Source organism: Thamnophis elegans, unplaced genomic scaffold (genome assembly GCF_009769535.1).
Source record: "Thamnophis elegans isolate rThaEle1 unplaced genomic scaffold, rThaEle1.pri scaffold_166_arrow_ctg1, whole genome shotgun sequence".
In the NCBI taxonomy this organism is placed as follows: domain Eukaryota; kingdom Metazoa; phylum Chordata; class Lepidosauria; order Squamata; family Colubridae; genus Thamnophis; species Thamnophis elegans.
In genome coordinates, this window is record NW_022473635.1 from 18,123 (window position 1) to 43,190 (window position 25,068).

The 25,068-nt window shown below is 41.9% G+C and overlaps 1 protein-coding gene and 1 long non-coding RNA gene across 12 annotated transcripts; one reads left to right on the forward strand and one right to left on the reverse strand.

The window, feature by feature from the left end:
* Positions 1–310: 310 nt before the first annotated feature.
* Positions 311–11,474, reverse strand: LOC116523314. Of its 11 annotated transcripts, none has more exons than XR_004257067.1 (6): positions 10,077–10,140; positions 7,627–7,743; positions 6,903–6,982; positions 6,248–6,343; positions 4,494–4,598; positions 311–4,385 (listed from the first exon to the last, which is right to left on the reverse strand). It is a non-coding gene; the product is annotated as an uncharacterized LOC116523314 (long non-coding RNA). The 11 variants fall into 11 exon arrangements; XR_004257072.1 differs by having other exon boundaries at positions 311–3,487; positions 3,725–4,598; XR_004257069.1 differs by having other exon boundaries at positions 311–3,487; positions 3,596–4,598.
* On the forward strand, positions 10,424–15,830 carry LOC116523313 (succinate dehydrogenase assembly factor 4, mitochondrial-like). Its single transcript, XM_032238421.1, has 3 exons — positions 10,424–10,531; positions 12,653–12,799; positions 15,605–15,830. The coding sequence occupies exons 1-3, from the start codon at positions 10,471–10,473 to the stop codon at positions 15,712–15,714; spliced, it is 318 nt and encodes a 105-aa protein (XP_032094312.1). The 5' UTR covers positions 10,424–10,470; the 3' UTR covers positions 15,715–15,830.
* Positions 15,831–25,068: the final 9,238 nt, after the last annotated feature.

Consider the following 25,068-nt stretch of genomic DNA (forward strand, 5'->3'; position numbering starts at 1 on the left):
ACATAAGAACAAATGAATGGCAGCTACAATGTGAATCTTTCATTAAGATTTCATTTATACTTTTTGTCATATCATTTCTTTTTTTAATCAAATTTTATTTTATTCAAAACCTCCAAAAAATGTAATTAAAATTACAACAAGCCCCAAAAGTTAAATAAAACTACATAAAAAGTACATAAAAAGAAAAACGAAAAGAACCAGTTCAGGTGAGGAAACCAGGAATCTCTCAGCAGGGAAAAAAAACCCTGCTGAGTCTGGATGCCATCTTAGGGAGAGTCAGGAAAAACACTTTCCTTCCAGTTGTTCATCAGCTGCCAGTCCTGGATGCTCAGCCATCATCCCTGAGTCTTGCAGGTCATTTTCCACCAGATGTCCAAGAATTTGAAGCCCTGGCATGGTCCTTCTTGACCTGGGCAACTAGAGAGCCAATCTGGGTTTCTGTTATATGTGCTTTCCTCTATTGTTTATGGGAGAGACACTCTTTGTCCGATTCCTCTCATGAGTCCTGTTCAGTATGGTTGAACCTGAGGTGTAGCCCTAATCTTCCTCAGAGCACACAAGCCCCACAACCATGTCAAGGTCCTGCCTCATGGGGGAGAGGGGGATTGTGGTTCTTCACACAGTCAGCTAGATGTTCAGACTGGATGTCAGCTCTTCCAAGGAAGGCGGCCTTTGGCAACTGACTGATGGTGAGATTGTCAATGCCGATGGGGTCCAAATTGGGCTCCAGTTGTTTTGGTATTTCACCCACTGCAGCTATTCATCCTGGGGCAAAAGAAGCACCAATGTAATATTTTAATTAAAAAAATAAGTAAGCAAGAAATACCTTCTGGAACCCAACAGCAAGCCCATCTCATCCAGGGGTAAGAAAGGCTGCTTCCTCAACAAACTCACCTCGGATGGGATCTGCCTTTTATAGATTTGAAGCAGCTGGTTCAGGGACCGGGTTGCTCTCCCCCCCCCCCCCACACACACACACAGGAAAAAGGAGATATTTAATTTAAAATGCCCAAAGCAGATACATACCTTTTTGAAGGGGCCTGTAGGCAAAGGCAGCCAGAACGATATACCTAGCATAGCGCTATAGGCATACGGTTCTGAAGGGGCCTGTAGGCAAAGCCAGCAATAATGCATATGACTAGAATAGCACTATATGCACGCAGGCTACCTCTCCAGCCAAACTTCTCGATTAGATAGTGCTGCAGCTGATACTGGAGGACAGTCCCTGCAGTAAAACAAAACTGCAGTACAATATATCAAAGCTATGCTGGAAACCTTAATGTAACAATGACCTACCTATCTGCCAGTTGCTTGATTCAAAAGAACCAAGAAGGGGCAGCATGTAGACGCCAAAGGCGCTATGTAAACCACCAACAAGCAGGCAATGGATAGCAGCCGCCGCCACTACAACCCAGCCCCAACCTCCATCCGGAGGGGGTTGTACCAAAGAGTCATCCGAGCTCATATTCTCTGAAGTACACGTTCTTCGTAATATCCGTCTGTTTAGGAAATCACGTAAGGGTGCAAAAATGGCCATAAGTCACTGAGGGAAACCTACCTGTTGCTGGAGCTGGGAATTTCATGTTTAGCAGCCAAGAGATCCCAGTACTGGAAGGCAGGTTCTGTATGGACACAGAAAGGGACCAACAGGCCGATCCAGTGTCCCTTGTTTCTGATGGTCAGGTTCTGCGGAATAAGACAGGCCCAGGATAAATGCAAGGCTAACCTTCTGGAACCCAACAGCAAGCCCATCTCATCCAGGGGTAAGAAAGGCTGCTTCCTCAACAAACTCACCTCGGATGGGATCTGCCTTTTATAGATTTGAAGCAGGTGGTTCAGGGACCGGGTTGCTCTCTCCTCCCCCCCCCCCCACACACACAGGAAAAAGGAGATATTTAATTTAAAATGCCCAAAGCAGATACATACCTTTTTGAAGGGGCCTGTAGGCAAAGGCAGCCAGAACGCATATACCTAGCATAGCGCTATAGGCATACGGTTCTGAAGGGGCCTGTAGGCAAAGCCAGCAATAATGCATATGACTAGAATAGCACTATATGCACGCAGGCTACCTCTCCAGCCAAACTTCTCGATTAGATAGTGCTGCAGCTGATACTGGAGGACAGTCCCTGCAGTAAAACAAAACTGCAGTACAATATATCAAAGCTATGCTGGAAACCTTAATGTAACAATGACCTACCTATCTGCCAGTTGCTTGATTCAAAAGAACCAAGAAGGGGCAGCATGTAGACACCAAAGGCGCTATGTAAACCACCAACAAGCAGGCAATGGATAGCAGCCGCCGCCACTACAACCCAGCCCCAACCTCCATCCGGAGGGGGTTGTACCAAAGAGTCATCCGAGCTCATATTCTCTGAAGTACACGTTCTTCGTAATATCCGTCTGTTTAGGAAATCACGTAAGGGTGCAAAAATGGCCATAAGTCACTGAGGGAAACCTACCTGTTGCTGGAGCTGGGAATTTCATGTTTAGCAGCCAAGAGGTCCCAGTACTGGAAGGCAGGTTCTGTATGGACACAGAAAGGGACCAACAGGCCGATCCAGTGTCCCTTGTTTCTGATGGTCGGGTTCTGCGGAATAAGACAGGCCCAGGGTAAATGCAAGGCTAACCTTCTGGAACCCAACAGCAAGCCCATCTCATCCAGGGGTAAGAAAGGCTGCTTCCTCAACAAACTCACCTCGGATGGGATCTGCCTTTTATAGATTTGAAGCAGCTGGTTCAGGGACCGGGTTGCTCTCTCTCCCCCCCCACACACACACACAGGAAAAAGGAGATATTTAATTTAAAATGCCCAAAGCAGATACATACCTTTTTGAAGGGGCCTGTAGGCAAAGGCAGCCAGAACGCATATACCTAGCATAGCGCTATAGGCATACGGTTCTGAAGGGGCCTGTAGGCAAAGCCAGCAATAATGCATATGAGTAGAATAGCACTATATGCAGGCAGGCTACCTCTCCAGCCAAACTTCTCGATTAGATAGTGCTGCAGCTGATACTGGAGGACAGTCCCTGCAGTAAAACAAAACTGCAGTACAATATATCAAAGCTATGCTGGAAACCTTAATGTAACAATGACCTACCTATCTGCCAGTTGCTTGATTCAAAAGAACCAAGAAGGGGCAGCATGTAGACACCAAAGGCGCTATGTAAACCACCAACAAGCAGGCAATGGATAGCAGCCGCCGCCACTACAACCCAGCCCCAACCTCCATCCGGAGGGGGTTGTACCAAAGAGTCCTCCGAGCTCATATTCTCTGAAGTACACGTTCTTCGTAATATCCGTCTGTTTAGGAAATCACGTAAGGGTGCAAAAATGGCCATAAGTCACTGAGGGAAACCTACCTGTTGCTGGAGCTGGGAATTTCATGTTTAGCAGCCAAGAGGTCCCAGTACTGGAAGGCAGGTTCTGTATGGACACAGAAAGGGACCAACAGGCCGATCCAGTGTCCCTTGTTTCTGATGGTCGGGTTCTGCGGAATAAGACAGGCCCAGGGTAAATGCAAGGCTAACCTTCTGGAACCCAACAGCAAGCCCATCTCATCCAGGGGTAAGAAAGGCTGCTTCCTCAACAAACTCACCTCGGATGGGATCTGCCTTTTATAGATTTGAAGCAGCTGGTTCAGGGACCGGGTTGCTCTCTCTCCCCCCCCACACACACACAGGAAAAAGGAGATATTTAATTTAAAATGCCCAAAGCAGATACATACCTTTTTGAAGGGGCCTGTAGGCAAAGGCAGCCAGAACGCATATACCTAGCATAGCGCTATAGGCATACGGTTCTGAAGGGGCCTGTAGGCAAAGCCAGCAATAATGCATATGAGTAGAATAGCACTATATGCAGGCAGGCTACCTCTCCAGCCAAACTTATCGATTAGATAGTGCTGCAGCTGATACTGGAGGACAGTCCCTGCAGTAAAACAAAACTGCAGTACAATATATCAAAGCTATGCTGGAAACCTTAATGTAACAATGACCTACCTATCTGCCAGTTGCTTGATTCAAAAGAACCAAGAAGGGGCAGCATGTAGACGCCAAAGGCGCTATGTAAACCACCAACAAGCAGGCAATGGATAGCAGCCGCCGCCACTACAACCCAGCCCCAACCTCCATCCGGAGGGGGTTGTACCAAAGAGTCATCCGAGCTCATATTCTCTGAAGTACACGTTCTTCGTAATATCCGTCTGTTTAGGAAATCACGTAAGGGTGCAAAAATGGCCATAAGTCACTGAGGGAAACCTACCTGTTGCTGGAGCTGGGAATTTCATGTTTAGCAGCCAAGAGGTCCCAGTACTGGAAGGCAGGTTCTGTATGGACACAGAAAGGGACCAACAGGCCGATCCAGTGTCCCTTGTTTCTGATGGTCGGGTTCTGCGGAATAAGACAGGCCCAGGGTAAATGCAAGGCTAACCTTCTGGAACCCAACAGCAAGCCCATCTCATCCAGGGGTAAGAAAGGCTGCTTCCTCAACAAACTCACCTCGGATGGGATCTGCCTTTTATAGATTTGAAGCAGCTGGTTCAGGGACCGGGTTGCTCTCTCACGCAAGGTGAGGTCAGGCGAGGTCAGCCAGTTCCGCAAGGCCTAGGAAAAGCGGAGAGAATTCCGTTTTCTAGACACGTATTGCTATCTTGCTATGTTTTACAAAAAAATACTTACAATTAAAGAAAACTATAATCGTTACAATGAAAAATACTATTTTATGTTTATTCCGCCAAGGACTTTTTAAATTTGTGTTTTATTTCTTATGCATGGGCTGGAATAATTTTGTTCTTGTTGGTTTTCCTTTTGTAAGTGCAGAAATGGTTTCTTTTAAAATTTCAAGTGCTTTGTAATGTGAAATCTGCACAGCAGCAAGTGAGAAACCCCAGAGGGATTTTGAACTGGGGGATATGGTTTTCATTCACTGGTAGGATGGAAAAGAAAGCAGAGTGGAAGAAGTTGAGATGTTGTGCAATATCTCAACTTCTATATCCAAATAGCCAATCAGTATTATCTGTTTTGCTTGCATATGAGGGGGAGGGCAAAGGGTTGAATGCGACCATCCCTTGACTATAAAAACTGGTGTAAGATTCTAATCTTGGTCCTTGGCTAGCTTTTCAAACTGGGGTCTGTATATCTTAGTACCAAAATAAAAGTATAATTCTGTATCACACCTTGTGTCCCGTGACTTATCGGTTTCGACACTAAGCAAGAACCCAGGTTTGGGGACAAGAGTTTGGTGGAGAATGCGGGCAAACATGTCTGGATCCCCCATTGCCTGAGGGACAAATCAAAGGGGAGGCCTCCAGGTCATGTAAGTTGGCAGTTGAGGGGAGAGTGAATTGTTCCTAAGAATTATATCTGGCCAGGTACCTTGGCTGTGTATTCATCCAGAGGCAGCCAACTCAGAGAAAGGGGGACAGAATGACCATAACCTGCCTACTTTTGGACTTGGCCCTGAGATAAGTCCCTGGACGGTGTGTGACTCAAAGGTCGAAGCCCAGAAAAATCAAGGTGTGGACAATTTCATCCTGGAGAAAGATATTGGAACCAAAAGCCAGGCTTCTTCAGCTTAAGTGGCAGAAGTTAACCGTCCAGAGAACGAGGTGAGACTATTGTGGGGGACTCCCCCAGGGGTTGTAAGGTGTGAGACATAGTCACAAGGATGGGTAATAAGCCTACAGGAGGCAAGGTAAAAAGGGATCAAATCCCAGATAACGAATCTAAAACCGGAACATTAAAAAGGAGGGTCTCTGACATCAGTGCCCTCCGCCTGTGTCTCCTTGGCATGAAATGGTTGGCACTGAAGGTGTAGGAGACCCAGGGAGACAAAAGGAGGAATCAGATATTGGTTCAAAAGAACCAACGGTCCCAGTAGGTGGGACCAGGAGGAAGGAGATCAAAAAGGTTGCTGAAGGGACAGATAAACTGGACCACACACCCGGCCCAAGGGAGCAGTTGAGGCAGAACTCCAATCACACCTAAGGGAAATTGCATTGCCAGGAGCTGAGGGGGAGCTACGTCAGGTGTGGGTATGTGCTCCATTCTCAATGGCTGGTTTATACCATTGGAAAAATCAAACTCCTAATTATAGAGAGAAGGGGTCCTTAAGTCTTGGTACCAAAATAAAAGTAGTATAATTCTGTATCACACCTTGTGTCCGGTGACTTATAGGATTCAACACCAAGCAAGAGGCCAGGTCTGGGGACAACATTGCAAATCTCATTGCACTATTCCACACACGATCGTACCTTGATTATTCTGTTCAGGTGAGCTTCATCTGTCTGCCACGCCAGAAGGCTCTTTAGAATATCAGAAATCGCCTTGCAAGCAACCGAGCAACACCTCTGAAACAAAGGAAACCAGAATACAGATGCTGATTCAGATAAACAGAGTTGAAAGGGACCTTGTAGGTCATCTAGTCTAACCTCCTGCCCAAGCAGACCCTACACCTGTGATGGTGAACCTATGGCAAACAAGAGGAACATTTAGTATCTACTACTAACTCATCCTATGGATTTGTCTCGAGACTTTGCTTGATGTTCGGGGGAACTGCACGGGTGGATGCTAAGTCCTAGCAGAAAAAAACAAGTTTGTCTGTTAGTTTGGAACAATGGGCATTTAAGAACAAAGGCATCTGGTACTTAAGAATCATTTAAGAATGATAAAACAGACATCACAGTATCATCAGGCAAATTTGCTGCTGACATTGGGACTTGCAGGGTCAACTTGGGTATTTCACCCTCTCTTGCCCCTCTCATGCACTTTCAAGTTTGGGAATTGAGCAGAATTATTTAACCCTCTGCATGGCTTCTGTTCATGGCTTTTGGGTTGTGTGTGTGTGTGTGTGTGTGTGTGTGTATGAAACATTTTTGAAAAGCACAGAAATATGAAAAAAATGCCTACCACAAAAGGGTGACGGCCTTCACTGCATTTTCACTGTTGATGATCTCCTGGTCGCACCTTGGCGTCTCCTTTAGGATGTTCTAGATAAGAGAAAGATTACTTAGGAGAAGCAAGTTCAAGTATACACAACAGTAACCTCTGCAACGAATAAAACTCCCCATTAATTTAAAACTACAGTATACATAAATTGGTGGAAGGAAAAGGAAAATTCTTTGTCAGATTCTCCCTTCTCATTCTCAAGGGGTTGCATGGGGCAGGAAAGAAGGAAGCTATTTCACTCAATCAGCAAATCAGTCTATTCGGGAAACTTTCTTGGAAGGGTCTGAAAACCCAGGATGTGCAACCATCCTGTATATAAATCAAAATCAACGGTTTGAGAGATGCAGCCTTCCCTTCTGGACTTCCAGATCCAGATTAATAGAATTTCCTTTGACCTGGTGGTTTCCCTATAGGTGAGTTTCTCAAGGGGACTCTTGAACAGAGCCAAGCTCTTAGCCTAATTTCAGCCCCGGGATGTAGGAAGCTCCTCTTTCTACAGATGCTGTATAGAGGCTGACGTTGGCCTCAGTGGGAAGACCACAGCATCCAGCACTGATGAGGGAGAAGTGCTCACTGCTATCTCATTAATGACTCACATTTTACGTTAAGTAAAATAATTAGCCCACACGCCAGAATAGCTCTTTCGTTCAAAGATAATCTTATTCACAAGCTTAATTGTACGTACCTCTAGATGATGCAAGGCTTCTCACTTCCTCCAGATCGGCATTTGCTGCACAACGTCATCATCATATTTGCTCAGCAGAATGACGCTGGCGATGTAAGCAGCGTTGACAGTTGCATCCTAGAAGATCAAATCATTAACATTATTATATTAAGAAATGAAACGTCTTCAACGAAGCTTTCCAATGATGAGTTGTTATAAACTCCCCCACCAATTATGAACTTGAATCAAAATGAGGCCCCAATTGGAGAAACCTTTTTTGAAGAAGCATCCCACTGTGTTCCAGATCAAGTCATCAAACAAGATCAAAGGATTCTGCTGCACTTAGGTGGCATTTTGCACAGCCCTATATAATGCAAGGAAGATTTCCACCATGCCAAAGCAACTTTGCAAAATAAAAAGACTGTCAGGCCTGCAGCTTTCTTTTGGATCTTTGGCCTGCCACACTTTCTTTTATTCTACTATGCCTTTTTCTATTGTGGGAAAATGGGAGGGGGGATTCAATGGAGTTACCTACTGTGTAGCCAAAACATGATTCTTTCTAGAAAGCCAAGGGCATCCTTTTTCTCTGCACCTCTGCACCTGACCAGAACTGGATGGGTGGAACTGCCAGCATGGCAGTGGGAGATTGGACCATGTGATGGAATTGTGGGTGTGGGGGCAAGATCTTGAACTTTCAATTAGGTGGGGAAAACCTGGAAGCTTTCCGATTCGGGTTTTCCCAGAGGTGCCGACATGGCTGTCTTAATAAATGGGAACTTTGAGGACTCTTTTGCTTTGGATTCTGATTTACTTTTGGATGCTATTTGGAATCCTGACAAAGGCATTCAAATATAATGTGGTACTTCTCCGTGTTGAGAGAAGGCCTCCAAGTGGGTTGTTCCAGCACCTGGAAATGGAGGTGGGATCCAGAGGGAAGCTGCAACTCTCAAAGGAGTCAGAAGAACTCCACTGATTCTCTCTACGTTCAAGCAGCTTCACATTGTTTGCAGTCGCACATAAACACATGACAACTGTCAGATTCCAACATAGCCAATAAAATTAAAAGGAAGAGAATGAACGACTTACAGAAATATCTAACTTGGATTATCTTACGTAACGTGTGTCCAAGAACTATCATTATCATTTGGCTTTATAAGTTAGAGGGACTATAATGAGCAGCCTCCTTTACTGCCCAGTTCGCACTGATTAGGTTAAGTCCCAGGAACTGTAATTTAAGGCACAAAATGCTTTTAAGAGTACAAAATCTGCAATTTTAGGAACAAACACGCTAGCGCAGTGATGGCGAACCTATGACACGCGTGTCAGTGCTGACACGCGTAGCCATTTGGGGTGACACGCACAGGATTTCATGCGATTCATCCTCGGCTCCTGCACGGCCACCGAGGATGAAAGAATCTGTGCTGGAGGAAGGGGGGGCGGGACGTGTGATCTCCCACGCCCACACTCACTTACTGTATCGCCGCCGCCCCTTTCTGAGCGCAGGGGCTGCTGGTAAGGCGTGCGTGCCGTGTGCACACACGTCATCAGTGCGGCGAGGGAGGACCCGCAGGAGAGGAGCGCAGGAACAGTGCGCGCCTCTCTCCAGTCAGGCCGGCACAGAGAGTCTTATGTTTTTGTCGAAGTGACACAACGCGAGTTATGCTCAATTTTTGGCCGATTTTTGACACACCACGCCAAAAAGGTTGCCCATCACTGCGCTAGCGTTTGTGCTGTTTTAAATACTAGGAGCCCCAAATCTTTGCCAGTATAGGCTTTCCTCCATTCCACCAGGGTTTCAAGAAATGGTCCCTAAAGACTGGCTTCTTTCCAAAACAAAAAGCTGCAATGCACTGAAGGCCAGTTGTTATGCAGTCGGGTACCCCAGATTTAATCTCTCCTGTCTCCTGGCAGGGCACGATATATATATAATTTATATAGCCATAAAAGCTGATTGCTCATGCCAATTTGTCTGCATTTGCCCAACACACAGGACTGGATTATCCTACCGCCGTTTAGTCGCACCCCGAATATGACCATCTACTTAAGGCATAATACGTTTGCTTAGGTTTTGCGCGTGTGAATTCAGCAAACGGCATTTTTGCAGTTCTGAGCCAAAATAGTGCGTTAAGGGTGATGCCACACAGGGGATTAGATGAAAAAACCTCGAGAGAATCCGAGGTCGCTGACAAATGATTAGGAAGCTTAAAAAAAAAATCCTTGAAGAAAATCATTGCAAAACCGACTTATAGTGTTGCGAAAAAGAGCGCATCAAGGTTTATCTATGCAGCCACTAGGAGCCAAAGTAGACTTCCAAGAGGCTTAACCGCCTAATAGGACCTACTCCTATGGATCAAAGCCACGTCCCAAGAGAAAGCGGTTTCCCATAGAGTTCCAATATAGTTTGCAGAGGTTGTCAAAAAGAGGAAAGGGCGTCGCTAAAAAGAATAACAGTACCACTACTAGTTGCTCACTTAGACCTGTTGCAAGGATCGATCGCGATCCAACGCCGCTTTACCCTGGCGAAAAACTCAGGCCACGATTCAAGTCCACGTGGCCTCGTCTAAAAGCGAGCAGGCTCCCGTCTCCTCCTCTGTATATACTCTAAATCAGGGGGTCTCTAACCTTGGCCACTTGAAGACTTGTGGACTTCAACTCCCAGAATTCCTCAGCCAGCAAAGCTGGCTGAAGAATTCTGGGAGTTGAAGTCCACAAGCCACGTTCCATGACAAAAGCTGCAAAGAGCCCAAAACGCAGTTCTGTCCTCCATCGGGAGGCCAGAGGAAAAGGGGCGGGCGGGGGCGGGGTTTCCTCGACAAGCACCGCCCACTTCGCAGGGATATTGAAGGCGCGGGTCCTTGGCAGGAAATGGCTCTGCGCCTATCGCTCCGGCAGGGCCGCTCTTTCACCTCCAGCGGCGGACAAGCCAGTAAGCGGGGAGCGGAGTTTGGCGGCCGGGCTGGGGAGGAGGTTGAGTAGTGGGAGGCGATAGGCCAACCCCGAGTTTTTCTTAAGGGGGCAGCTCTTGCGGGGGCCAGCCCTGGATTGCAGCCTCTGCCTGCTCACCCACCCACCCACCCCGGCACCTTCTTCGCTCGGATCATTCATAAAAGGGGTTTTACGTGGTTTCTTTCACGTTGTTTCTCTTCTTTGGCTGAAGTCTCCGTTTGTGCCCTTCGTTTGCCCAATACAAGTAGTCCTCAACTTACCACCACAGCGGAGCCCAACATTCATGAGACTAAGTGAGAACTTTGTTAAGTGAGTTTTGCCCCGCTTTACCACCTTTCCTTGCCACGTGTGTTAAGTGAAACATTGCAGTTCTTAAATTAGCAACTATTAAAATGAGTAACTATTAGTTTACTATTTTTAGCGAACCATCACTAAATGAACTGTTGTAAGTCAAAGACTACCTGTACTTCGGAGTAGTGTTAAGTCCCAGGTATTTAATAGGACTTATTCTGGGGTACCTGGGTAGATACAACCTCTTCCACTATTTTTGCTTCTCTGTCTTGGAGCAGGTAAGCTTTTCAGGATTTTCAGATTCATTTCTTGTAAGTCACTATACAAGAATGTCTTCCTCTCCCAATAAAATGCTAATGGTTGCTCTGTTGTAAGTTGTTCAGAGTCGCTTGGATAGTGAGATGTGTGGTACATAAATTTAATAAATAATTAATAAATATTTGCTAACTCACCTTTGTTCCACCAGGCTGGTCCAAGGGTTGTTCTGTAAATTGTTTTGTGAAAGGGATTGGATTTTCTTTGTAAAAAAAAAAATGAAGCTTTTGTGGAGTGAGAAGTGATGGATTTGTAGAAAAATGTATTCTTAACTTACCTCTCCTTCGGCAAGAAAGGTGTGCATAAAGAAGAAAGTGTTGTAGAATACTTGTATGTATGTATGTGTGTGTGTGTGTGTGTGTATACATACACACACACACACACACACACACACACAAACACACACACACACAAACACACACACCATATATATATATATATATATATATATATATATATATATATATATATATATATATATATATATACATACATACACACACACATATACATACATACATACATACATACATACATACATACATACATACATACATACATACATATTGTGTCACAACCCCTGGTATGCCCAAATATGGGAGGAGGCATATAAATACCTATTTCCCTGGCCTAGCTGATAAAGGAGGAGAGCCTGTGGCTTAGTGGCTAACACAACTGCCTAATATGTAATATAGCCCAGGTTCAAATCCCAGTAAGGGTATGGCTAGCTGATGAGAGCTAAATAGCTTGAAATAGATCTATACTAGTCTCTTATTTATTTATTTATTTATTTATTTATTTATTTATTTATTTATCAGCACAAATGCAACACACACACACACACACACACACATGTTGACTCTGGGCAGTTGATAGGTAAACAAGGAAAATCGTACATATACATGCTTCTTTTTGGAAGAAAAATGTATTATGTGTAGTGGAGCAGAATTCTGAACATGCTGTTCAATTTAAGCATACCACATGGATCATTGTATGGGATTCTCACCTGCAAATCATGATACCATATAGGACTTCTGTCATATTAAAGAGGTCCAAATCTGGAGTAGTTTCCATTTGTAATTAGCGCTACCAGGATTTGAAAACAGCAAATACAGCAGTTGCCCTGTGCTCCAAACGCGGTCTTGTAAAACTGCACAAAAAAGAGAGGCACTTCACAGTATTTCTGTCGTGGAGATCACAATGAAAACCTTATTACTATATTTACTGTATAGAGAGGTTGGTCACAGATTATCATTAATGCGATCCTGCGCATACTCATATAGCACTTTCTTCAGTGCACATCCAGTTTCTGACTCTGGGCCTTTTCCTTCTTAAATTGGCCTCTGACACAAACAGGAACCTGTCCATAAGTATTCTGTATGCGTCCATATTTACACTTTTCTTACATGATAACTATCTTTGGTTTTGCCCATTTCCATGGGCCATTCAAAATCTAGGCCTTCTATAACATACATCTTATGTTTACATGTAACAGGCTCAGCATTTCTGCACAGTAGAAGTAATACTTTTAGTGCAAAACGAAGTAGTGAACCTACCAAGCAACCACTTAAGAAGCCAGTAACACCAGCAGGTCGTTTTGATACACCAGAAGAATCCAATGTAGAAAAGGAATTACTAGAAAGTAAGTGCGGGTGTGTAAAATATAAATATAATAAATGGTGTTAAAACAGGTATAGTCTTGAGAAGCTATAAATATCTTCAGGGAAGTAGTAACGGAAATTAATCCATAGAAATTATGTCTGGAAGATTGTTTAATGTTCTTGAAAAAGATGTTGAGGGAAAAATTGAAAATATTTCTGCCCCATTGATTCTCCATTTACGTTTTTTATGTTTATGAACTCTGAGCCGATTTTTTCTTTTATGCCTGTCTCTTCAGAAAATAGAATTCCTACATGATGTCTTATTAAATCTTTAGTTACTTTACACTTTTTCTTTGGCTTTCCAAATACCTTTTATTCTTTAAATATAAATGCAAGCTAAATATTTTGTGATATATAATATTTTAGACAATACATCATTAACTTTGAGTTTTTCAAAGTTTTTCATTTCAAAGAAGTAACTGCATTTTCTAATATAATGTTTAAAAATGCTGCTCTACTGCAGTACAAAAAATATCTTTTTTAAAAAAATCTTTGACCCTTGTGTCATGGTCAAATGTGCCATGCAGGTATCGTGTCACATGATATTAGGAATGAACATAATAAATTCATAAAGTGTACACATTATTTTTCAGTGTGCTTGTCATCTGCTCCCTCTGGATACTTCTTTCCATTACACATTGTCCTAAAAAAGTTGTAATTAAGTAATTGCATAACATGGGAACCATTCCCAAAGTGGTTTATTCCCAAACGCTATTGCTTGTAGAACTTCCTATAAATTTATAAAATCCAGTCATGCTGAAACTAAAAGCCAACAGGTGTGTCAGTGTGGGTGGGTGTCAGAGGTGGGTTCCTACTAGTAGAACCGGTTCGTCAAATCTACCGAAACGGTTAGAAGAGGTTCCACCAGTGGACCCGGAAAGCAGGCCACACCTACAGAAGAGGTTCCAAAAAATTTTGAAACCCACCACTGGTCCTTGGATATGATTATTCTACACTATCATGCTCCTATTTATAAAACTCAGTGCCTCTGTGAAAGGTAAGGATGACTACTGCGTTTGTGGTGCAATCAGAACAGTGCGTGTGTTGAAGTTGTTTTAACGCAAACCAAAGATGCCTTTTAAAAAACAAGTTTACACCATATTCTTATGCACGCCAGTGCTGTGTGTGAGGTAATTTAAGGTGGTTCTGACAAGTGTCGTCGGCATCTTCATATCCGGTCACATGAGTGGCAAGCCACTCCCATCAGGTCACATGAGTGGCAAGCCACTCCCACAAAGGAAGCCACACCCACAGAGTAGGTTCGAACAATTTTTGAAACCCACCACTGGTGGGTGTATTCATATTCATTGAGCTCAAGGCAGGCAACATACATAATATTCCTGCATCGTTTCCCTCAACAATAAGGGGAGGTGGGTTGGACTGAAGAGAGTGAAAGGCCGAAAGTCCCCCAGCTGTCTTTTATGCCTAAGAGAAGCCTCAAACCCTTATAATACCAAACCACTATGTCATTTGAGTTCTACTTGGGTGAATCATGGTAGTTTTAATCCCATTGATAAAGCTAGAACAAGTAGACAGTCCATTAATTTGGCTTATATAATAAATAAGGCTGTATAAAATCTGACTTCTGGTTTTGCAAAAATGACCTTTCTATGACATAAATTGGTATTTTCTACCTCATTCTGGAGTATTGTGGCATTCCTTTCAAATTTTCGCAGGGGTGTAATGCTTACTTTATTACTGGTGGTAGCCAACAATTGTTTCCCCCCCCTCTATTCTGGATTCTCCCTGGGTGGCCCTACGTTTCACTTTGAAGAAAGCCAATATAAAGATTTCTCATGGATATATAGGTAGTCCTCAACTTAACAGCAGTTTGTATAGTGACCAAAGTTACAATGGCACTGGATAATAGTGACTTGTGACTGTTTTTCAGACTTACGACCATTCTAGCATCCTCATGGTCATATGATCAAAATTCAGACGCTTGGCAACTGACTCATATTTGTGATGGCTGCAGTGTCCTAGAGTCAAGTTTATCACCTTTTGCCATCTCTGTCAAGCAAAGTCGCATTCACTTAACAAATATGTTACTAACTTAACAACTGTAGTGACTCACTTAACAGCGGTGGTAAGAAAGGTCATCAAACGGAGCAAAACTCACTTAAATGTTTTGCTTTGCAAAATAAATTTTGGGCTCAATTGTGGTCATAAGTTGAGGACTATCTGTAAGTAAAGCATGGAAACCTGGGAAGCAGCAAATATACCAAGTATCAGACAGGATATTCACAACTACACTTTGGCTATCCCAGAACTTTGCAAATGCAAGAACAGCAATAGCACAGACTTATATATCGTGTCATAGTGCTTTACAGCCCTCTCTAAGCAGTTTACAGAGTCAGCCTTGTTGCCCCCACTAATCTGGGTCTTCATTTTATCCGACCTGAGAAGGAGGAAAGGCTGAGTCAACCTTGAGCCAGTGAGAATTGAACTGCCGAACTGAAGTCAGCTGGCAGTCTGCAGAACTAGCCTGCAGTACTGCATCCTGACCACTGTGCCACCATGGTTCATAAAACCTGTAGGCATACAAACAATTGACAAAATTCTTTTATTTGAAATGCATTTGAAAAGCAGATTCTCTGTCATCAAATTGACTGAGAACTAGCACACAAAAATACTGAATAATTTTTTGCCATTGTGCTGGTAATGAATGGAGTGGTAAAAATAAGAAAAATTCTCCAATTCAACAAAACTATGGATGATATTTGAATGCATCTGCTATTCCTTAAGATGTTTGCATACTTTCCCCTCTTTTTTTCCTATTTGTTTAGAATTTCCCAATGATATCAATCCAACAACAAAAGAAAAAGGTGGTCCCAGAGGCCCTGAACCAACTCGTTATGGAGACTGGGAACGAAAAGGACGCTGCATTGATTTTTAACTTCTTCTTTTTTTGGGGGGGGGGAATGACATTTGAGTGAAAATAAAACCAAAAAGGGAGGTGGGAGGGAAACCACTTTACCTACATAAACCAAAATCTTCGTATTTAGCTGTAACAAAATGTACCGTATTTATCGGCGTATAACACGCACCGGCGTATAACACGCACCCCCCATTTTAACACAAAAATTTGAGTAAAAATTTTTTTCATTAAAAATAAATGACTTGGAAGCTCGGAACTTAATGTTGGATTAAAATTTATAACATTAGAACATGAATTATAACATTAACTCCTCTTAAAAGGCAAACTTTCTTCTCTTCCTTCCTTTCTCCTTCCATCCTCTCTTCTTTCCTCACTCACTCCCTTCCTCCTTTTCTCTTCCTTCCTCCTTCCATTCTTTCAACTTCCTTTCTTTTACCTATCTATCTTTTCTGTCTTTCTGCTCTTTCCATTTCTCTCTTCCTCTTCGCTTCTGTTCCTTCCTCCTTCCATCCTTTCACCTTCCCTCCTTCCTATTTCTTCCTTCCTTCTGCCTATCTACCTTCACCTTTGTCTTTCTGCTCTTTCCCTGTCTTCCTCTTTCCTCCCTCCCTTCTTTCCTTTCTAGTTCCATCTTTTCTTCTTTCCTCTCTCCCTCCCTTTTTCTTTCTTCCTTCCTTCCTCCTTCCTCTTGCCTATCAACTTCATCCTCCTCGTCTTTCTGCTCTTTCCCTCTCTTCCCCTTTTCTTCCCACTTCCTTCCCTCTTTTCTCCCTCCCTTCTTCTTTTTCTTCCTTTCTTCTTCCATCTTCCTCCTTCTTTCCATCTTTTCTCCTTCCATCTTCTCCCCCCTCCCTTCTTTTCCTTCCCCCTCCCTCCTTCCTTCCTCTCCTTCCCACTCTCTCCTTGGGAGGGGTTGGGGTTGGGGGTGGCAGCAGAGACCAAATAAAGTCAGAAAATCTTATTAAAACTTTCCTATTTGTTGGATTGCCTTGCTGCGAACTTATAAACCAAATCAGGGAAACATTTTGCAACCGAGCCTGCTGCAAGGAGAGGCAGTCCTGCCCCAGTTTTGCAAGGAATGAGAAACGGTGCTTTAAACCGAAGCAACTGCAAGGAACCGCAGACAGGGAAAGAAAGAAAGAAAGATCCTTGTAGCACAAAACCCACCTTTGCATGGTTGTGAGAACATAAACAAAAAAAACAAAAAAAAAGCACAGCGTCCCTCCGCCCTCTGAATAGGACTCAGCATGACTCCGAGCCGGGCAGGGAGATAAGCACCTTCATTTGCATTCTCTGAGACCGTGATGCTTTGCAAGCCCCGGGCTTTTTGGAGATTTTTCCTTTCGTGCTTAAATAAAAAGAACGGGACTTCTTTAAAACGCCACAGCTCTTTCAGCCTAACAAAAATGCAATCTCTTCCTTCGTCCTTCTCCGTCACTAACAGCTGGGGGCTCAGAAATCGGAGTGAAAAGTCAGTCCTCCATCTCTTCCCTCTTCCCGGATTCACTCCGAAGTTTTAAATCTTCCTTCTGTGCATAAACACTCCCTCCCTCTCCCCCTCCCTCTCCCTGTATCTGTTTGTCTCTCACTCTCTGTGTGGCTCTTTACCTCTATCTCCCCCCCTCCCTCTCTCTGTCTCTCTTGTCATTCTCTGTGTGTGTCTGTCTCTCTCTCTGTCTCTCCTCCCTCCTTGTGTGTGTGTGTATGTGTGTGGGGGATCCCTGCCACCGCGGATGGGCTCCGGACTAGTGGAGCCTCCTCTTCCTCCTTTTTAACCAGGCGATCTTTGGCTGCTACACAATCCCAAGGTTTGCAGCGCTTCAGAGAAAGAAGGCATGCGAGAAAGCCCCCCCCCCCCCATCCCCGCTGCCTGAACATTTGAATGAAGGAGGCTGCAGGCTCCTTTGTCCTTGGCTATGCAATTTTCTTCCGTTCTCTGCTGCCCGAACGAGTGAATAAGGCAGAGGGAGAATGAAAGGAGATTGCGTCCCTTCTGTCTCCCAGTTGCTCAGAAAAGCAACTGTAGGAAGGTCAAAGTATCCATGGAGAGCGTCCGTTTCAGTAGGGAAGAAAACTTCCTTTCGCCTTCCCGGGCTTCTGCCGCCCGGCAGAAGCCCCGGGACCCAGTCAAATTCGCTGCGCAAGGTGAAACGGCCGGCAGCAGCCTCGCTCTCCTGCTGTGGCTTCTGTTTCAGTAGGGAAGAAAACTTCCTTTCATGGGCGCCGGTGAATCAGCTGGAGCAGGCAGTTTGGGACCCGGCGTATCGGCGTATAACACGCAGGCAGGGTTTAAGCTTGCAATTTTAGTTTTAAAACTGCGTGTTATACGCCGATAAATACGGTATTTGTAGTATTTAATTAGAGTCTCTGTGGATGTTTATGGTTAAATCTAGTGAAATTTCATTTTAATAAACTAATGTGGATAGGTTCTCCGCTGTTGATTTGAGTGATGCTACAGCATTATTAAGAAAATATGTAAAACTCTGCATGAGAAAGTCTGGCAAAACTAGAGATTTATAGGTTTTCAAAGTGGTATTTTGATGTTTTGGTGAAGTTCCATGACTGTGATAAGAATGCAATAAGATTTTAATACTGTTGCAATATTAAACATACTTATTGGGGGGAAAAATGTTGCATTTATTTTTCTTATTGAATTTATTTCACTTTCAAAGAACACTTGGATATATATATATATATATATTGGATTTAATATGACAAGAACAGTTCATTAATCAGAGTTTGCAGAATATCTTCAGACTTTATTACATACAGGCCAAAGTATGGCAGAGCAAGGGACTTCTAATATTCCTTGATTTCTATATAAAGTAATGAAGCAAGTAATTTTTCCACACATATGAACATAGTTTAATCATGACAGAGGGAGTGCTAAACCTTTAACTGTAAAATGTACTAAAATTAGTACACTGTTTAGGCCATTTATTTTAAACCAAATACACAAAATAATTCCCAATAATTGCAAGAAGATTGTTAATTATTATCTATTAGGTTTATGTTTTTTCTCTTTAGAAATGTGATAATCCTGTGAAAGTGACTTTTTTCTTCCAATCTATTTCATTTATTGTTCCTCTGCACTTAATGAATTGTTTATCCATATCTTTAGAAAAAATGGCAATCTTGATTATGCTATCATTTATCTGTCTGATCAGCTAGCTTTATTTAAATAAAAGTTTCCTTATAAAACTATTAGCTTATTTATAAATAGCTAGAAATGTGAATTCTCAAGTGGAAGCACATTCAGGTTTTCTGAATATAAATGCATTTCATTAGTATCTACAGTGCTTTAAAACATAGCATATTAATATAGATACAAATGTCAATAAAAACTTACTGTGTTGAAATAATTCTAGTGACAATGGGTACTTTGTTTTGAATATTCAAAACAATTTCTCCAATTTAACTTCTTTTTTATATGATTGGGTAAATATTTCATGTTTGGAAATCTTGAGATTGAGTGGGATCATATTCCTGTAGCCTAGTATTTTTCCCAGTATTCATTTCATTTATTGAATTTCTATGCTGCCCAATCCCGAGGGACTCCGGGCGGGTTACAGAAATGAAAAAATAAAATAAAAAGAATCTTTAAAAACAATGGGACACAACAAAGTTAAAAAAAGGAACTCAACAAACACCCAGTCGAAAGGGGGCTGGACCTCCATCAAGGGGTCAACAGCCCCAGGCCTGCCAGAAAAGCCAGGTTTTTATGGCTTTGCGAAAGGCCATGAGAGTGGGCAGGGCCCAGATCTCTGGGGGCAGTTCATTCCATAGGGCCGGAGCGGCAACAGAGAAGGCCCTACTCCTAGGCGTCGCCAGCCGGCATTGTCCCGCTGAAGGCACCCGGAGAAGGTCCATCCTGTGCGATCTTATTGGTCTAAGGGAGGTATGTGGCAGAAGACGGTCTCGCAGGTATCCGGGTCCTAGGCCATGTAGGGCTTTAAAGGTGATAACCAACACCTTGAATCGTGCTCGGAGACTATAAAATAACTACATCTTCCATGTTTTCTCTTCTTAAGGTTGTTTAGATTTTAATTTATATACATGACACATGATACAGGTTTAATTAAAGTTCTGTCACTTTATAAACAAAGTTAAAATTGATAGAAAAAATATAAATAGAAATATGTTTTCTTTTGCTATAGTAATGAAGTGGAAAATGAAAGTCTATGCAAATAACTTATTTGTACTGAGAGTAGCTATTTTGTATTATGGTAAATAAAACTTCATCTGTCACAAATATATGATATAACTTGCTTGGTATCTGATTATGGACTTCATAACCACAACTGAAAACAAAAACATACATTTTTGTCCTTCACAAAAATGCAATAAACATTATCTGTGATGCGCCATACTGTATTTAATATAATAGAGATTTACTAAGATAAAATGTGTTTTGTGATAATGAAGCATTTATGCTTAAAGTTAAAGAGGAAAATAATGCCTCCAACCTGATGTTAAAAGTACACTCTGAGTGAAAAGACAACATGGATCTGGGTACAATATTTGTCTATGTGGCATAATTGTATTGGTTTATTTTGTACTACAAGTAGTCCTCACTTACTTATGGTGATGGAGAATTGTTTTGCTAAGTGATGAGGTTGCAGCATCTCCCTGGTCCCGGGATTTACATTTGGAGGCTGGACAACTGACTCCCATTTACGACGGTTATGGGGAAATGTCCTATGTGGAGATAGGACTCTGGCGTGAATGGAATGGACACGAGAGTGAGGAATATGAATTCTGATAAAACATTTTCTCTTGTCTTCATTTCTTTGCCTTGGCAATTAAGAGCTTTGCTCCTTTCCTGTCTCTCTCTCTGAAGAGGGAGGGGAGTCGCGGGGGGGGGGGGGGCTGCCTCAGAAAAACTGTTTGTTCTTTTATTCTGCTCTGCAATAGGAAGGAAAGAGGGGGGGCTGCACATTAACAGCGAGGCAGAAGTTAGCACCTTCTTTTTCCCCCCTATATTTTCCTATATTGATCATGAAAACAATAAAATATTGGATTGTCTAATTTCTCAGCATTAAGAATAGTTAACTGAATATGTGCACCATATGATGAACAAAATTAGTTTTTTTTTTTTTTTTTTTTTTCTTGTGGGTTTTGGGGTTTTTTTCCCCCCCTATATTTTCCTATATTGATCATGAAAACAATAAAATATTGGATTGTCTAATTTCTCAGCATTAAGAATAGTTAACTGAATATGTGCACCATATGATGAACAAAATTAGGGGTTTTTTTTTGTTTGTTTTTCTTGTGGGTTTTGGGTTTTTTCCCCCCCCCCTATATCTTCCTATATTGATCATGAAAACAATAAAATATTGGATTGTCTAATTTCTCAGCATTAAGAATAGTTAACTGAATATGTGCACCATATGATGAACAAAATTAGTTTTTTTTTTTGTTTGTTTTTCTTGTGGGTTTTGGGGTTTTTTCCCCCCCCCCTATATCTTCCTATATTGATCATGAAAACAATAAAATATTGGATTGTCTAATTTCTCAACATTAAGAATAGTTAACTGAATATGTGCACCATATGATGAACAAAATTAGTTCTTTTTTGTTTTTGTAAATGTTAGGTAAACGAGCATGAAAAAGTATACAGAATAACACAAAGAAATTGCTACTAGGAAGTCATGCAGATGTGCTAGATCAAATGCTGTTAATACTACTACTAATAATAAAGTTAATAATGCTAATAATGCTAGAACTAGTTTTTTTTGTTTTGTTTTGTTTTGTTTTGGTTTTTTTTGGGGGGTTTTTTGGTTTCCCCCCCTATATTTTCCTATATTGATCATGAAAACAATAAAATATTGGATTATCTATTTTTTCTAATAATGCTAATATTACTTAATCCTAAATACTAATAGTACTACTATTGCTATTTCCTCTCTTATGACGGTAAATTGCTAACTTCATCTTTAGCAAATATCACATCATTGCTCTTTCTGTGGGGAAGTCTTTCCAGAGTCTTTCAATGATGTAGAAGTTTTATTTTCTTCAGTTGGATTCAGTGTAGCTGTGCTCTTAAGCTGCTCTTGATAATCATAAGGGTTATCCTCTATATCCTCCACCACCAACTCATCTTCTTTTTTGTTAGAGGGAGAAGGCACATATCTCAACTGCTCTTCCTCATCACCAATGAAGTCATCTAAAAAAGCCACGCCATCTTCTTTTCTATGAGGAAAGCGCTCCAACTGTTTAGAGTCTGACCTTTCCCTTTTCATTAATAGTTCTGGCACGGTTAGCTCTTGTCCAGGCTTTACCCCAGTTGCAATTTCAGCTTCTTCTTCATCTCCTTCATACTCATCTAAGAAAGCCACCCCATCTTGTTTTCTGTGAGGAAAACGCTCCAATTGTTTAGAGTCTGACCTTTCCCTTTTCATGAATAATTCTGGCACGGTTAGCTCTTGTCCAGGCTTTACCCGAGTTGCAATTTCAGCTTCTTCTTCATCTCCTTCATACTCATCTAAGAAAACCACCCCATCTTGTCTTCTGTGAGGAAAACGCTCCAATTGTTTAGAGTCTGACCTTTCTCTTTTCATGAATAGTTCTGGCACGGTTAGCTCTTGTCCAGGCTTTACCCCCAGTTGCAATTTCAGCTTCCTCGTCACTTTCATACTCATGCAATACCACTACATCTTCTTTTTTACAAGGTATGGGTAGGTCCTGGGTCATGGAGATTGAAGTTTGACTTTGAACAGATGCGAATTCTGATTTCCCCTCACCTGTATCGTTCTCTTGATCCGGGAAAGCCTTCATATATTCCACAGTCGCCACAGAGGTCCTAGGTTCTGATGTCATCTTAACAGATGTTGTATCTGATTTTAGTATGCTTTAAAGGATTTCATGCTGAATCCTTTTGAATGGCCTGAGGTACTTGCTGCAGGAGATATCATAGATTTTGTGAATGAGGAAGTAACACTCTGTAACAAAAAATGTATTATGAAAGACAGTATTAATGATGGCAGTTCAACAGCATTCTTCCATTTCCTCTCGTAATCTGAATACACATTATGTATCTGAGATAAAGACAGTGTACATCTGATTTTAAAAGTCTTATCATCTATTATCATGATCACTCATATTCCTTTTGAAATCTATAATTTAAATAATCTTTGGATTCATTAGCTATAAACCATCCTTCCACATAGCCTTAAACTCTGCTTTGGGACAATTTTAAAATATATATAGAGATTATTATAATTCCCAACATCCTAAATCAGCTTGTAAGAATTGTGATCCCAAACCAAAACTCAAGCCTTACTGTCTTGTAATCACTTCCTCTCTAAAGATTGTAAATATCTAAAGCATCTGTTCCTTTCGTCCTCCTAATTATTGCAGCATGAAGACAAGCATTCCAGAGGGCACTGGAGTGAGGGAAAGGGACTATAAGATCCAATCTTTTACCCAGCTTTCTCAAGTATCAAATCTGGGGACCTTCCCAACCATACAACTGGAGTTGTATTCTGATACTGTAAGCAGGAAGGCTCAAGTAAAATCATATGCAAAAACCGTCACATAATTCTCCATTTAGCAACTACTTCACTTAATGACTGAGTTGCTGGTCCTAACTGTGGTCACTAAACAAGAACTAAGTATACAGTTTTTGAGACAGATGGGGACTGAGGCCTCAATCTAGACATTCAGCTGCTATGGGTTCAACAGCTTTAGTACTGTATCCAATGAATTTCTGACAGAAAGAGTAATTATATCAGGTCTCCTTTATGAACATCTGATATTTTTTAACAGCCTGTGTAATGCAGCCTTTTCCCAGACAAAAGGGGTATAAGGTATTTCAGAGTGGGTTACTCCCTACTATTGGAATTTATTAAAAGGGCCTTAAGTATCTTAAAGGCAAACGGCAATGAAACTACTTTTTATACTTTGCATTTGTCTAGGAACGAATGAAATGAAGAAAATAACAGAATTGGGGGGGGAATCTCCAGAGAAATTAGCCAAATATGTTGCTTGTGATGCATTTTTTCTAAAAAATAGCTGGAACCACACAAAGGGCAAGGGTTCATGCCAAAACCTCTAAACTCTGAGAGTTTTAAATGAGTCTTCATGTAGCTGGCACATCCTGTTTGAGCAAATCACGAAGACCGTGATGAAGATTCTATATTAATTTCTCTACCACCTGTCAATAGAAATGCTAATAACTGAAAGGGTCATTGTGATAAAATGCCTATCAAAGATCAGGTTAGTACAGAACACATACTACCAAAGGAGGAGGAGGAGGAAGAAAAAGAAGAGGAAAGAAATTTTCTTGTTTAGAGAAAGAAATGTCATCAAATACTCCTTACCCCTAATGAAATAGTTGGAGATTGCCAAGGCACGATGGTATTGGTTATTGCACATACAGAAGCATTAATGTAGTTTTTGTTGCCTGGACTGATCATTTTTACAACGAGGGTATTAAAGCAAGTATGGCAGCTGCTCCAGTATTGCAAACCCCAGTTACTACAAAGCCAATTGTATAATTGCCATATGTATCATACATTAGACCTGAAACAAAAATATGTTGTTTACTTTTGTGCTTCCTTTCCCAAAACAGAATTTCCTTTCAAATGATACCATACATTCCAGTATCAAAAAGATTTAAGTAATCACAGTATACACCTTCCTGATCCCAAAAGCTATTCAGCTGGTCCTTGCTTAACTGCTAATTGGAATTGAAAACGCCATAATTTAGCAACATAGTTTTATATAAAAAAATAGCGACCATACCACTTAGCTGCAACAGTTCTTGCAATCCCCAGTTACCAATGTTAAGTGAGAACTGTGCAGTTCGTTAAGCGAGAACCTCTTATGAGCATAGCTTCTGACTTCCTGCTGGCTTCCCCACTGACTTTGTGAGCAGCCAGCCAGAGAAATTCTTATCACTTGAGTGCAAGATGCTACAATGGTTGTAGGTACGAAGTCCCATTGTAACTACCCTTGTTCAGGGCTGTCATAAGTTCAAATGGTTGCTAAATGAGTAGTCATTAAAGAAGGAGTACCTATATAGGCATACATAGAAAAGAAAGAGGAAAAAAGACCTAACTAGTGGTGGTAAGTATGGCAAAGCATCATTAAGTCTCTGTTCTTATTATGTGCAGACCTTATTGTGTCCTGCCACTCTGTTCTGGGTGGGCATGTGTCCTTCTGGGCTCCTGAGGAGCTAAGAGGGGTTAAGAGGGGCTCAGAGAACCAAGTGGACGCTGGCCTTGTTGCAGAACCAGTGGAAATACCTAGCAAGGAATATTGCCGTTATCTGAACAGGAATGGACCTGTCTGACCAGAGGAAACGGACAGGGTCTTTGGGGCTGTAAGCTCAGCCCCGTTCTTTAGATCCATGTCCCTCTTTGCTGATTA